The sequence below is a fragment of the Idiotropiscis lumnitzeri genome, chromosome 6 (assembly GCF_059441095.1).
Source record: "Idiotropiscis lumnitzeri isolate Australia: NSW breed Sydney's pygmy pipehorse chromosome 6, RoL_Ilum_1.0, whole genome shotgun sequence".
In the NCBI taxonomy this organism is placed as follows: domain Eukaryota; kingdom Metazoa; phylum Chordata; class Actinopteri; order Syngnathiformes; family Syngnathidae; genus Idiotropiscis; species Idiotropiscis lumnitzeri.
Window position 1 is genome coordinate 7,449,656 of NC_142396.1, and position 15,078 is coordinate 7,464,733.

At 41.3% G+C, this 15,078-nt stretch overlaps 2 protein-coding genes across 4 annotated transcripts; one reads left to right on the top strand and one right to left on the bottom strand.

Annotated features, from left to right (window-relative positions):
* Positions 1 to 21: 21 nt before the first annotated feature.
* On the top strand, positions 22 to 7,698 carry parp16 (poly (ADP-ribose) polymerase family, member 16). Of its 2 annotated transcripts, none has more exons than XM_088298135.1 (7): positions 22 to 173; positions 1,423 to 1,619; positions 2,313 to 2,450; positions 2,524 to 2,730; positions 3,429 to 3,600; positions 3,692 to 3,836; positions 4,639 to 7,698. In XM_088298135.1, exons 2-7 carry the CDS (start codon positions 1,431 to 1,433, stop codon positions 4,835 to 4,837), a joined length of 1,050 nt encoding a protein of 349 aa, XP_088154261.1. In that variant the 5' UTR covers positions 22 to 173; positions 1,423 to 1,430; the 3' UTR covers positions 4,838 to 7,698. The 2 variants fall into 2 exon arrangements, with proteins under 2 accessions (XP_088154261.1, XP_088154262.1); XM_088298136.1 differs by having other exon boundaries at positions 4,702 to 7,698.
* A 258-nt stretch (positions 7,699 to 7,956) lies between these two features.
* ctdspl2a (CTD (carboxy-terminal domain, RNA polymerase II, polypeptide A) small phosphatase like 2a) lies at positions 7,957 to 14,244 on the bottom strand. Of its 2 annotated transcripts, none has more exons than XM_088299648.1 (13): positions 13,959 to 14,244; positions 12,788 to 12,999; positions 12,315 to 12,444; positions 12,076 to 12,222; positions 11,715 to 11,942; positions 11,151 to 11,247; positions 10,153 to 10,264; positions 9,982 to 10,068; positions 9,826 to 9,888; positions 9,651 to 9,730; positions 9,431 to 9,557; positions 9,212 to 9,307; positions 7,957 to 8,915 (listed from the first exon to the last, which is right to left on the bottom strand). In XM_088299648.1, exons 2-13 carry the CDS (start codon positions 12,974 to 12,976, stop codon positions 8,850 to 8,852), a joined length of 1,422 nt encoding a protein of 473 aa, XP_088155774.1. In that variant the 5' UTR covers positions 12,977 to 12,999; positions 13,959 to 14,244; the 3' UTR covers positions 7,957 to 8,849. The 2 variants fall into 2 exon arrangements, with proteins under 2 accessions (XP_088155774.1, XP_088155773.1); XM_088299647.1 differs by having other exon boundaries at positions 12,309 to 12,444; positions 13,959 to 14,243.
* Between the last annotated feature and the right edge of the window lie 834 nt (positions 14,245 to 15,078).

A 15,078-nucleotide genomic window follows, 5' to 3' on the forward strand; every position in this document is an offset into this window, starting at 1 on the left:
AATTTTACATCTCTTTATATGATTACTCGAGCACTAGGAGCATTCGTGAAGGGTTGAGCGTTACACGTCATCATGTTTTTTTTCCGAGAGTCTTTGAACGCAGCAGTGCTATTGGCTAACGTCAGCTTTTCCCTGTCTTTTGGGCTGCCTGTTATGAGTTGAGCGAACTTGAGGTGAGGCCTTTTGAATACATACAACTTTCATTTTCTTGTAACCAAAAAAAAGTGGGGGTAGGTCCGACTACCTCGCGAGTGTACTAAAATGACATACGTCTTCAATAGTGAGTCGATAGTGTTGTTGACATCGCTACTGCATTAGCCTCTTGACACTTATGTGACTGCTAACGTTAGCTGTTAGCATTAGAAGCTAAAACCACAAATAAACGTCTTTTAACCTCATGACAGTTATCTCCAAACCCGTGAGCATACCCGCAGGCAGTGCCTCGTACTCATGATTACGAATGCAAAGTGAATATATGTTTACTGTAAAATTACGATGCTGTTCCCTTTTGCTGTGCAAAAAGAAACAGACAACTAACAGCTTTCAAACTAAATGTCTTGAAAAGAACCAACGGGCACTTTTGTTCTTACAAATGCACATCCGCTCCTGTTCAAATATGTTAGGTTCATGGATGAAACGGGAAATTTGCCTTTTAGCTCCTTTTTAGAGGACAATGAGTTTCGCTAAGAGTATTGAAACATATGCACATTCAAAAGTTTACAGTAAGTCACTTAAGTTAAAGGAGTTAAAGGTCCAAGATGGCCCATTTTTCACTAACAAGCTCAGTTTATATATTTTTGATCAGGCATTATAGGTGCACTCTAAAATGTCACTCGAAAGTCCTATATCTCTTACTTTTTGTGAGTAATGTACTAGATATGGTTTACATTTAGTGAACTATACAGAGGATCAAAATTACATTCTCAAGGCCCCACAGTCTTAAAAACATTACATATAGACACGTTCATATGATGAATAGGAAGGACATCTTTGAAGTCCTGCGCATGATGACACTCAAAAACTTCAGCAGTTTTTGTTGAGTACCTCTTGCAGAAAGAAATAATGGTTCAATTCTCCAGTCCCACTTCCAAGCTTCTCATCTTACCTCAAATCTCGGCTCAACGTTGACCATGCTCCTTTCTCCTCATATTAAGCTCCGCGTGCCATCCATGCAGCCATACCATCATATTCTGTCCAACATTGCCTACATCTCCACCCGACAAAAACGGTGAATAATGCTATCCATCATGGTGTAAAAAAAAAAAAAAAAATCTACCCATGCCTGTGAAGCGCCAACAATCGCATTGTGCTGACATTCCCCCCCATCAAGTGGTCAACACGTCTGCCACATATTTGAGAAGTCTCGGCTCAATCCCATTTTGTAATTCTGTTAAAACGTAATAGTGCTGCTTCTCCTGTCAGTGCCGGGAATGCAGCCGCCGCTCCCACCGGAGGTGGTCCGAGAACTGGTGTGCTCGTGCCTGCACAGAGATCCCGTGGCGGCCGATCTCCGTTGCAGCTTGTTTGTTGCGGCTGCCCAAAACTACAAGAAGGATTCTTTGCTTCGCCCTTTCCCTCCTCGATATATACACGAGGACATTAAAGACTTTGACGCACTGGTAAGACGCACTCGATTTGTTTCGGGTTCCTCCCACGTCCCGTAAATCAGCTTCATATCGACTCAAAATTAAAATTGTGAATATGAATGTCAATGTTTTTTTTTTTAATTGACTTGCAACCAGTCCAGGATGTACCCTCCCTTACATATCATTATAATTCTCCCTGTTTTTTAGGCTAGATATTGGTCGTGTAGAATGGTAAATGGGCTGTCACTTGTACACCGCTTCACACTATTACCTCATCTACCTACTGATGACATCATCAGTAAGGACACGAGAGTTGTCAACATACTGAAACATGACGTATGTGTGCCGTCACTCCCCCAAATGGGAATGTGAATTTGAAGGATTCAGCAATGCCTCACTATTCAATCATTGTTCAAGCTGTAAATAGTAGTGATGGGAAAATTAAGCTTCAAATTTGCTTCTTGAAACAGTTGTTGTATTTTTGAGTTCTCTAGATTGTACTGTCGGTTTAAATAAAGTGTTTTAAAAAAGGCAAGTCAGTGTGCTTTCAGACCAATGTTGATCAGAGAGTGCCATCTACAGGAGTCCAATAATACTACAACTGGTTCATGAAGCAGATTTGAAGCTTCATTTACCCATCACTAGTAAATAGTAGAGGTCCCCTTTATAATGTGATCCATTATGTACATTTTAATTTTCCTGATCTGAACACTAACGTGTGTCTAGTCGGCAGATGTGAAGTCCTTTCCTGGTGTGAGAGATTTAGTGCGACTGCGGCCAGGTGAGGGCGAGCACCATGTGGCTCTTGCACACTGGATCCTCTCTTCCAAGAGCTTTGCTGTCAAAACATTACAGAAGGATGAGGTACAAGCCATTTTCCGCAAATGCACATGCAACTGCTTTTGCAACTTCTTACACAATTTCATCGGTTCGCCAGTACGCCAAACTTTGTGCCTTGACGCAAGGCGACGGCGTTTCTGCCCCTGCGCCGGACTTCCTGTTTGAGCTGGAATACTGTGACCAATTGAACGCGCGCTTTGAACGGATGAGAGAGGACAGGGATGTCTTCTATGCCTTCCACGGGAGTCGTTTGGAGAACTTTCACTCTATTATTCACAACGGGCTACACTGTCACCTCAATAAGGTCAGTGAGGGCTTCGTGTAAGCCACTTCCGCTTTACTTGTGGTGAGTCAGCTGTTGTTGCTGACTCAGACTTGTCGCACTTGAAGTTCTTGGAAAATATTTTATTCTTTGGTTAGAAAAGCTAAGTTAGAAAACTGCTCTTTATTTCCATCTGCTATTAGAAAATTTGAGCTCATTTACAACATTTTACCACACCAAGTAAAATGATCAGTCAATCTGAGCCGTATTTATCTGAGCCCTGAGCAACTGTGATGTCATTTTCAGTCGGCAGCAAGTGGCCCCTGAGATTGATAAAAATGGGGGGATTTTGCTGTTTAATTCCTAGTCCACAAATGCAAAATTAAATCCCGTGCTGTATTTAGACTAGTGTGGGCACATAGAACATTTGACTCCCTTTTTCAAAATAAATATGTAAATAAATAAAAAAACCCAAAGACTTAACAAATGAAGTTAGGAGGCAGCAAAAAAAAAAAAGAAGCTGATCAATGTATTGGACAATAATGGATTTACTGTCTGAAATATGAAATCACAACATTGATATTTACTGTACATGAGAAAAAATCTCATAACATCAAGATATGATTCAAAACAAAGAAGCCGAACGCTAAATAGAAATTACAGGCTTTAATTTGTATCACTGTACAATAAAAGGACAGTAAATGTTATATATATTGTATATATTTGCATGTCACATGCAGAACTCAGTGTTTGGGGAGGGGACCTACCTCACCAGTGACCTCAGCATGGCTGTACTCTACAGCCCCCACAGCAGCGGTTGGCAGGGAAGCCTCCTGGGCCCGCTGCTCAGCTGCATCGCCATGTGCGAAGTCATCGATCACCCAGACGTCAAGTGTCAGGTGAAGCGAAAAGGTGCGTCAACGTCACATTGTGCCGCAAATGCCGGGTTGCAAATTGCAGCGTGAAGCTTTGTAACCTCACACGCTCATCTCACCTGTGGCAGACTCTGAAATCATCGACCGTCAGCGCTCGAGGGCCAAAAACAGCGAGGGAGGGGACGTGCCGGAGAAGTACTTCGTGGTCACAAACAATCAGCTTTTACGTGTCAAGTACCTGCTGGTTTACTCTCAGAGGAGACACGTGTCCAGGTAGGAAGCGACACACTCAAGGTTGCAAACAATATAAGAATAACTGATGTTTTATTGTGATACGTAAATGAGTACACCTACACAAGTGCGCAGAGAGGTGTTTATAATATTGTAGTTTTCTGACTTAGCAATAAGGCATGCGTTACATATTATAAACATTACTGCAATTGCACACCAATATAAACTACAGAGGCATATTGCTGCCACACCTGGATGAAAAAATGTTCAATGTTGTAATGTTTTCATATGTTCAACAAAACAAAGTAAAGCAATTCCTTCGAGTTAAAGTAAAAGGCGGAGTGTTTAAAAATATTTAAAAGTTAAAAGAAGATATGCATACCCACGTAAGGCTCCGGCAGTTACCTGAACCCTAAATAATTGCTTTATTTTGTCGAACGTGAAATTCTCACGTTAAAACGTGTCATTTTTGTTAAAGCGTGAAATTTATCAAGTTATGTTGACGTTAAAATATGAGACTTATCACTTTAGAACTTGAAACTTTGCCCGGTGTGATGTGAAAGTCATCACGGCAAAACGGGAAACTGCTCATGTTAAACTTAAAACTCATCCCGTTACGTGAAACTCATCACATTACGTGTCATTTATGTTTAAGCGTGAAATGAATAACGTTATGTTCAACGTACTACATTCTAACGCAAAGCCTATCACGCCTTAACGTTATAATGAAAAACAAGAGCAAAAATTTTTTTTTATTGGCTTCAATTTAACCTGCAATCTTAATTGTCTGATAATTAGAGGCCTTTCCAATATTTATGATCATGTTTATTTCGATTTGCTGCAGTTGCAGTGGATTGTGTGGCATGAACATTTGTGGTCTGTTGCTGCTTTCCCCCCCCCATCACAGACATTCGCGCAACACCTCATGGTTCCTCAGGCACCACTTTGCCGTCATGATGAGTCTCTACCTTCTGCTGCTCATATTTATCGGCACGTTCAACTCCAACACCTTCACATCCTTTTGGAACAGACGGTTCAGTTGACTGACCGCACGAATACTGACTCGATCTTCATCCACTGTGCCTTCATCATTGTGACCGGAGGTCTCGGCACCTTAGCTGCACATTTTGATACTGTTTGTCTCCCACCACAAGCATTGTCATTGGAAGAAAAAAAAGGCACTAAATTAGTTGAGTAGACAATGTTACCTACCACAAGTTAAAAAAAAAAAGGAGCCTAAACTGAGACCATGTCGCATCCTGATTTTATTTCTCTTCCAGTACGTCTTCATGTCGTAAGAGAAATAGAGTGGAACCTCTAAAGTTGAATTCCCCTGGGGTTGTGAGCAACATTTTCTCTCGCCACCGTCATACAAAGCTTCTGATAGTGAAATTTACTGCATACAATTTAAAATCTTTGAGCATCCGCAGGAGTACCGCGTTTTGATTTTCTTCGACACGTTTGTGATGTTACCGAAGTAGTTAAAAGTCCTCGTAAAGGCAAACCAAATTCAAAATTTGACAACATAAAGAAAAGAGCTGATTACAAACACTGTTTGTCAAGTCGGACTTAGAAAAAGAAAAGGAAAAAAATTCCTTCCCGCCCCATTTTTCTCATTCTGACGTTCACACTCAGAGCTGACAAGTCGCTCGCAAGCGGCCTCACAGCGCAACGCATAGTTCACACGCTGGCTGTGAAGTCGGACTTAGAAAAAGTAAGTCTCAAGGTCAAGTTAAGTATTAGAGGAAACAAGTTTTTATACACTGGTTACATTTACACTATGTAAGATAATTGAGAATGTTAAAGTCCATCTTAAAACATTATTTCAAGGTTTTTTCATTGTGAAAATTTGCCCCTGGAACGCACGAACGCTCACTTTAATTTCCTGCGGAAAAATGCGTTTAAAATCTCAACAAATCACAGGATTGAGTTCAACCTGAGAGGTTCCACTGCAGTTACTAAAAAGCAAATGCAAAGCTACCGGTACTCACAATCATCTTAGAAGAATAGATACTTGTAAAAATAAATAAATAAATAAAAGGTCAAAGAAGTTCATATTCAACTCTTTCATTAAAAAAAGTCTTTATGGCAGTCATAGCTACTTTTGATCGCTAGCTAGCTAGCTTGGCTGAATTAGAAATTAGCTAATGTCAGAAACTGAGCTAATACATCTTACCTCTATGTCATTTTTCAGATAGGACTGATACATTTTGAACACCAGAATCTTGTAGCTTTTAGGCGTAGAAGAATCATAATTGGATTCTCTTCTGGCCAAGGTCGGGAGTTGGCGCTAGCTAACTCCTCTTTTGCCTCGTCGTCAATGCTCTCTCAACTCCATCCATGTTGCGACTATTCCTGTTTTTTTACGCTTATTTTTCTGTCGCGATTACAACCTCTGTTGACTTTAATCTCTATTTACGTCCTTTTTTTACATTGTTACAGACGGAAATAAATAAATATGGCCATTGTGACTCACAAAAAGTATCATACTAATATTTGTTTTCAAATGTATTAAGCAAATATCAGGATTTGTCCAAAAAATAAATACTCTAACCCTGAAAAATAGTACAGTAATATAGTATTTCCCTACGACTGCTAAACAGTATGTACAATGCAGCGGTGTCCAAACTACAGCCCGTGAGAAACAAAAATGTTATCCTCCACTTTCGGCTGATTGTCAAGGTACGATTTGCGAACGTGTCACATTAATGGTTCTCAGTCCTGGCCATTTTACAACAGATTGCTCTTGTTTTGTCTCTGAATGTGGAGATGGGATTCAACTCCTGCTCAGTGGAGGGAGGAATCCATTTTGATGGACCACAGGGCTGCGATCAAATATTTGCCTTATCATCTTTGACAAAAAGCCTTGACGTAGCAATTTTCCCCAAATTACAAGTGTCTCAAACTCCGATCCTCGGGTGCTGCTTTTCTGCACGTTTTCCATGATCAGCTCATCAGCAAGGTCTGCAGGAGCCTGATAACATCCTCATTATTTGAAGCACGTGTGTTGCATCAGGGAGAGTTGGAAAACATGCAGGAAAGCGGCCCTCGAGGACTGGAGTTTGAGACCCGTGATTACTAGCGACTGACATTTTTTCAGGAGTCAACTTTACCTTTAACCATGGGATTGAGACAGAACAGGATAAAAAGAATTCATGGGAGCAGACAAGAGTGGGAAAGTCCTTGAAGAAGAGGGTGTGTATTTATATAGCTGACCTCCAAAATGGGAGTGAGTCATTCTGAACTGGAGCTGGATGGGATGGGAGTCGTTTTCACCAGAACGAGACGGATTTTTTTTTTTTTTTAATTTACGATGGTCTGGTACAGGATTTTTTTTGTGGGAGTTCGATGGAAGGGGAGCGATAATCCACGCTGTATCAACCTCTAATATGAACAATGTATTAATTGCTTGAATGGTTTTACTGTGTTCAAAAAGTCAAACAAGTGGACCTTACAATTTTTTTTTTTAAATGCTGTCTTATGTGGAAAAAGTTTGGATACCCGTGTAGAGTAAAATGTCAAGCATATGCTATCAAAAGGAGAGTTACAGACTCAAATCATTCTCCCTGCCTGCAAACTTCATTTGAATAATGAAATGATCACAGTATGTTTTACCTGTTATTACACTGCAGATTTTGTATTCTTCTCTTACACAAGAACTATGACGATTGTAACAAATCCAGAAGAGCTTTCTGCTACATCAGCTTGCAAGGATGCCTGTTTATCTAGTAACTTCCAAATTGTGTTGAAAAATGTTCTAACTTACAGCAATAGTCTATTGTAATCAAGTCCTGTAAAACACCGGCCGTGATACGTAATGAAAATAAAATGTATTCAGCTCGTGCGCTGTCAAATTGTTTGGAAATGGGGAAATGTAAAGTAAATGGTATTTTGCTAGCATGGAGACTTTCTACCCCTCGTCCTTCCTTTTGTTTTAAAATTGCACTCCTGAATCCCCCCCCCTCAAACACACACACCCACACACACGTTCTATTAACGGGGTGACTCCACAAGTGGGCGCATTCCACATTAAAAAATGAAAAAAGGTTAGTGCCTCACAGGAAGGCTGAAGATGACTTTCCAATCCGGAACCTCAGAACTGTGAGGCAGATGTGCAAAAAAAACTAGTGCATCATCTACCTGTAAAGAATTTTTGCGGGTATAGAGTCCTATAAAAAACATATTTATTTTCATGGAAAACCATTGAATAACACTGAATACAACATGATTGATCATTCAAGAGTCAATAAAACTTTTTTGTAACGCCAACATCAGAACGATGTCACAGAAAACAGGAATCCAAAGCAATGGCTGGTGTTAAGTCATTTTTTTTCTCCTCCTCCCCAAATTGAGGCGTCAACACACCTGTCTAGAAAATAGGTGGGTGTGACATCATCTTACAAATGGGCTGGATGTCAACACCCTTTGTCACCATGTTCATCAGGATAGCAAATAGAAATCTCCAAAATGAGGGAGTGGCCATTATGGCTTTGTATTCATTAAGAGTCTAGTCTATCTTACATTACAGAACCGTAAAATATTGTTTCAGAACTAAAACTGCACCTTATTAAACAGACAACTGCATGTAATGGAGTAAAGCATCACAGAAGTAAAGCAGGCATGCTGCAAACATAACACGCTAATATCCTTTTCTTAAAAAACAGAATAATGCAACAGAGTCAAAAGTATCCAGACTAAAATCTCAACATAAAACGATTTAAAAACCTTGAAGGGGAGGAACAATCTGTACATGTATATACAAGAAAATAGTAACTATAATACAAGTTTGACTGGCCGAACACGAACACATTCAGTTTTGTCGATCCAAAATGACGGACAAAACACCTCCAAAGAAGCAAGCCCGCTGCAGCGAGCACTTCAGTCACGTTATTCGAGTGTCTCTGCTTAAAAACATCCATTTCACTCTTTTTTGCATGTTTTTTTTTTTTTTTTTTTTTTAGAAAAATTAATAATGTCAATATGGAGTTTATCGAGAAATCCGTTGAATACATCCTTCCTTGTGTGGGTGTTTCCCATGTTGCAGACGCCAGCGGTTCAGTCTGAAGGCAAGAGGTCGTGCAAGCGAAAGCGCTCTCTGATGTGCGGTCGGACGTCATCGTTCTAACACAAAATCAAAATGTCGTCAATGCACAGCGGGGGAGGAGGGGAGGGAGGGGGAGTACAGTGAACCCCCGCTATCGGATTAACATTGAGACCCCTGCTGACAAAATCCAAACACTGAATAACAACCTCAGCCAAAGAATGTCATTACCTTTCACTGCCCCAAGATGGTGGCAAAGAACAACTTTTGTCATAATGACGCACTTGTCTCACTTCAAATTGTTGGCCACCAAATGGCGCTAAAACAATACTGCATAAAAAGGGGTTCACTGGACACAATGATGAGTCTCTCTTACCAGCTCCACCAGCTTCTCCAGGAAAGGAACCAGCTTGAGAAGCTCGCTGTCATTTCTATCCACGAACCAGCTCTCGATTGGGATCCCGTTGGAGAGCTGGTGACGCACAAAGAAAATTCAAAACAATACTCAGTGAGATGCATTTATTTTGAATTTACTCTACTTTAAACTTGTTCAATATAGAATAATCCCAGACAATTGAGGAGTCATAGTTGTCACCTGATAGGCGAAGGCTTGAGGTGAGTTATCGATTATTATCGTCTTGGAAAGATCCCGTCCCAAAATGTTGAGGTCTTTAATATAATTTCCTTGAACACACACACAGTGCTCACGAAACAGACGGTGTCTGAAATGATGACACACATGTTAGACCCTTTGCTCCCCCTAAATATTTAATTTTTTTTGTCCCCAAATATATTTTGGGAAATGCTTCACCGACCTGACCAGCTGCTTTTTGGGATCGAGAATGTTGAGCAACTTGTCGGCGTACACTTTCTTTGACGCCGTGAAGAGGATAATCTGAAAATAATGTAATAATTCCAGACAGAGTAAGTACAAGTCGAGTTGTGTTGAGTGAGAAAAAAAAAAAACAACCAAACAAACACAAACCTTACCTCATACATTTGCGACATGCGCTCGAGAAACTCTCGGAAAAATGGCCTTAATCGCACGTACACCTACACCAAAAAAAAAAAAACAACAACATGAAAACAGTTAATAACTGCAAAAAGGAATGAAACATGCACACGTGGCCAATCGGGAGTTTTTACCTGGTATATTACGTCCTGAAAGAGCACAGGAAACGTCAGCGCGGCATCTTCCAGTTCGTTCAAACTGCAGTGAACTAAAGTTTCATCCTGTCAAAAGTACACACCGTGAAAAACTCATCTACTCGCCTTCGAAGAGGAGCCAGAGTACAAAAGAGGCTCTTTGTTGTTTACCAAGTCGAGGACAAGCGAAAACTCGGGCGTACTGCGTGTTTTCAAAGGTAGTGCTGGTTTGCGTGTCAGCTGCTCTTCTGTCAACGGTGGCACGTGCTTAATGAAGAAGTACCTTCAAAAATAAAATAAAATACATTTGGAAGGTCACATGTGTATTCATGACCGGGCACCGCTTTGACAATGAAGATTCAGAATGTAACATTTGATTTAATTGCTGGATTTACAGTGCAGGTCCAAGTATGTCATTCTGATTTGATGACCATTTCCATGCACAGTGAACCTCTGCACTTAGCGGTTTGGCATTCGTCGATATCCCTCCCTCAAGAGCATAATTTCCTTTAACTGCTGAAAATGTGTCTAGTTTCAGTTTTAGTGTTGAGGCCAAAGCAATGAAAATATTGCATAATCTAGTGGAATCGTAGGTGATTGAGAGCTCCTGTTTTGTTGGCAGTCATTTTAAAAAAAGTATGTTCCTGCTTCTCTAATGATGCAGTTACTACTAGCAATAGCCACTGAAGTCTACTTTGCTGTTAAGATTTGTCTGTATTCCCCAACCTTTCTCATGTGTAAATGCCAACATTTGAGTTTGTGTTGAATGATTTAATATTGAATAATTTATCGAATACAGTTATGTAACATTGGTTAATGATTGTGTATACAATGGATTTTATTGTTACGCAGCCCATGACGCATATTACAACTGTGCCACTTGAGAGCAAGACATCAGAATTATATCATTTAAAGCTTTTGTGTAAATCCAGCCTTAGTGTAGGATAATCGGCTGACAAATTTAGTTGAATCTTAAACTGTACTCTCTGAAATTGGTACTGCTGCCATCTAGTGGTTGTTATAAAAGCTACAGCTACCATTCCCTCAAATGCGATTTATGAGTATTAAATCTCTCCACTTCGCCCAGGGAGCTCCACTTTTATAATTAGCTGATATTTTTGTTTGACAGCTCATTAATTCAGTGTGTGTCAGTCTGCGTGCACACTTACGGGTCAAACACCTCCCAGTCTTCCTCGTATGACGGCTCTGCGGGGGCGGAGGGTAACGTGTGTGGATAGCTGCCATCTGGCAAACAACCAGGAGGAGCTGTTGGAGACAGAAAATATGGACATTATAGATTTTTATTACGTGTATGAAGATAACGTATAAAGATAAAGAATTTTAAATGTACAAGAGATGGCTGCCAGGATGGCCGAGTGGTCTAAGGCGCCGCGTTCAGGACCCAGTCTCCCCAGGAGGCTTGGGTTCGAATCTCGCATTTCCCCATTGTGGGACTAATAAAGGGAATATTATTATTATTATGATCAAAACTAATATTAGAGAGTACTATACTGTCGGGGGGGGTGGTTTGCTTTACGCGGGACCCAACATAGGATGTTTTGCGGGCCGAACAATTTTTAGGGCCCTGCTTTAAATTATAAGCAAATGGTTGAAATGTGTAAATTAAACATTTACAGTCAAACTGGAGGATTGACGAAGTCTTCACACTTTTCCGAGCACTGAATTACATGCGCAGACATGAGAGCGCCTCACTGAGTCAGAGTTGACGGTACCTGTTAACGAGGGCATGTCACTTTCAGTCACAATCTCGCCGGCCTCCACGGTGGAGTTGGGACTCATCTGGAGCCTCTGCGGCAACGGCGGCGTTCCGTGACAAGCGGTGATACCCTCGGAGGATGTGAGCGTGCTGCTGGGCATTTCCTCGGCCTGCTCGATGTCAAGCTGCTTCATGATCTCCTCTGCCTCCATGGCTTGGCCGGGAGAGTCTGAACCAGGCGTGGCTAAATCAAGGATACCACAATTTTTTTTCACACCTTATGGAAAATTGACTTTTTACCGTTTCTTTACAAACAGTGCCCACCCAAATGTAAAATTACACAAGCGGGAACTTTAAGGACTTGTGTGTCGTTTTACCAATTTTGGTTGCTGGTGAAAAAAAGTTGAAAACGGGAGAGAGGATAGTTCCTAGGAGGGTGGTGTGTGGAGGACTGCTTGCCGTCTCAACTGAAGCTTCTAGTTGGCCGTTTGGTTTTAAGGGTTTGCTGTTGCATGTTATTGTTTCTAAACCATGAAAGAAAAAACATTTAACATGGAGAAACAGCGTTGCTTCATGGCAGAATTAATGGAGGGCTTAGATGATGACGTACCTTTACCTGGACTTTTTCGGCAAACTCTAGAGACGGTTTTGTTGGCAAGGCCTCGTGTTTGTGGTGCTGAAGTGATGAGATCACTTTTAGTGCTGCAATCAATGCGACTCCTCTTGGCGGGAATATCTGGCTCCACCTGCCAAGTATAAAAACAGAGGTACAATGATACAAAACCTTTTTTTTTTTTATAACAGTTTTAATCATTTAATCTGGGATCATACTCCCTCTGCGAGGTCAAATTTCCGATTCATTCAAGTTCAGTTTTAAAGCTTTTTCACCACCTTACAGCTGTGTACAGGTAGAATGTGAGAATGGTGACCCCAATTGGACAAATACCTGCACCTCACATGCATATTTTGTAAAAGTGATTTTGATTAATAAGACAAAATGTAATTTCATGGATTTCTCAATTAATTCCTGGATTCATTGGTAGAATACTTGATAGGTTCATTTGAAATTTGTTGTGTGGGGATGCCTACCTTGACAGGGTCACCCCGGATAAACTTCTTGATGGTGGACAAGAGGCCCGTTTCATTCTTCGGCATTCTGCCTCGGGCTCTCAGTGGGGACGCCTCCACTGCACAGCGTTTCCTTTTGGCCTGGGACGTAGGGGCTCGACGGCCTAAGGTGGGCTGCTGAGGAGCTTTACGCGCTCTCAGCCGCATCATGCTCCAGCATCACATAGAAGGTTCTGAAAAGAGGTGTCAAAAGTTTTATTTACATATGGGGTACATTGAAGACAGTAGTTTTTACTGATATTGTCGGGTCTGCATTAATTTAACAAAGGGTTGGTTTTAGTTTGGAAGGGTGTAGAAGTGCACTGCATCAAGAGGATTATAACCACGGTGGTTTCGTGTAAATGTGTCATTTTTATTTCAAATATTTAATGAATTAAAGTTCACTTTGGAAAAAAAATTGAAAGAATGACTTAATGTTCTCTTCGCGTCACTCGCAGCATCTCATCAGCTTTCATCACAGCGCAGCCGATGTCAACATTCCCTCGTGTTCCTCAATTGTGTCACCATCACAACACTTTAAGGATCAATTCTGTTAATCGATACTCGACTAGTGCCTAATGTTACGTGTGGTCACTTTAAGTTGCGACCATCCAAGCCGAACAACTTCTAAAATGTGCTTTTAACAGCAGCGCCGAATGCCCCCCCCTCCCATCATAAAACATTCGGACACCTGAGACGTCAGCGATGGTATACATTTGCCCGTCAATGTCTAACACGACGCGGACATTCTCCGCCGGTGGCGCGTGGCCGAGAACACGACAATACCGGACTTGTTTTCATTGTTCGTCCCTCAAAATGTCAACATTGCCGGGTACCTCCAGTCAGTTTTGCCGCTAACGTTTAGCCACGGTTAGCTTCCAGGCTAACAAACCGAGAGGCAAACGGTGACATTTTGGATACATGGGCACTTTCGATTGTGTGTTTGGCAAGCAATGGCGTCCTTGGCTTGGCAGTCAAAACGGCAAGATTTCTTAACGCTACGATCTGGCGTCGTTTTGTTTCCTTCCGCGACTATTTTCAGCCATTAGACTACGCCCCCTTCGCTGGCTAGCAGCTAGCTAGCACATAAGCTAGGCGCAAGGGGGACAAACACTTCTCGGCTCACACATGTTGACGCCGTCCTTGTACTCACAGAAAAAAATGGACGAAGCGCTTCCAAAACGTCCTGTGGCGTTTTCAGCTCTGCGGTCGGGAAGCCGCCGGACAGCCCCCGCCGGAGGTCACAGAGCGCTTGCTCGCTGTTCGCCCAGTGGCGTCTGTAGCTGTCGGTGGTTAGTAGTCACAGATCGGCCATGTCTGCGGACGCCATTTCCCGCCTCCTCCTCATCACAAACATGCGCGAGTGCGCGCGAGAATGCGACAGGCGCGCGCGCGAACCAACGTGGCGTGGAGTCGACAGGAAAATGTTGTCGAGCGTACCGTGGCGTGGACACGGTTTAAGACATCTTAATAAAACACGATGCGAAATCGAAGGGAAAAAATACCACCAAATTAAAAAGACAATCTCAACGAAGCGAGGTAAAGTGTCACACCCAGATTAATGTATTCATCGAGTTTCCCACCCAATATACATTTTTTAAATATTTCTGTTATATAGTCACGGTGGACAACCGCCGTTTTTCGAGGAAAAAATATATTGGAATTTTATTAAGTCTTCTAAATATTTTTGTTAGTTTACTTATTTTCCCCAATGCATTTCAATTTACGCTGATTTTCGATTTTTTTTATTCTCCCCCAAAGGAGTCAGCTCTACACTCAATTCATCTTGGTTTTAAGATTAACACACCTTTTGCACTTTCCTTATTTGTTTACATTTTTTAGAATTATGTAGCGTAAATAACATTTAATCTAGGCCTAATGGTAAAAGTGGGTATATTTAATTGTTACATAAGTGTCAGGATCATAGCTAAATTTTATACATACATTTAGTTGCCATGCTCCACTTTGAATGCTATCCTTTTTATTTATTTATTTTATCTTTGATGTCCTTTTATCAGGTTTACAAGGTAATTTTGGTTGGAAATGCCCAAGATGCCCTTTCCAAGCTGTTCTGGTTAGTCCAAAATACATTGCTGATGAGACGTCTGAATTTTTCAATACTATTGAATACGATGTAAATAAGCAGAGCTGGGCACTTGACCCTTTTTTGCTGGTCAGTCTCACAAATATGTGTCGGCCCCCGACCCCAACTTTAGGCTACAAGTTTTTTTGTTTTTTTTTCAAATATTCCCATATAAGGAAACTCAGGCTTC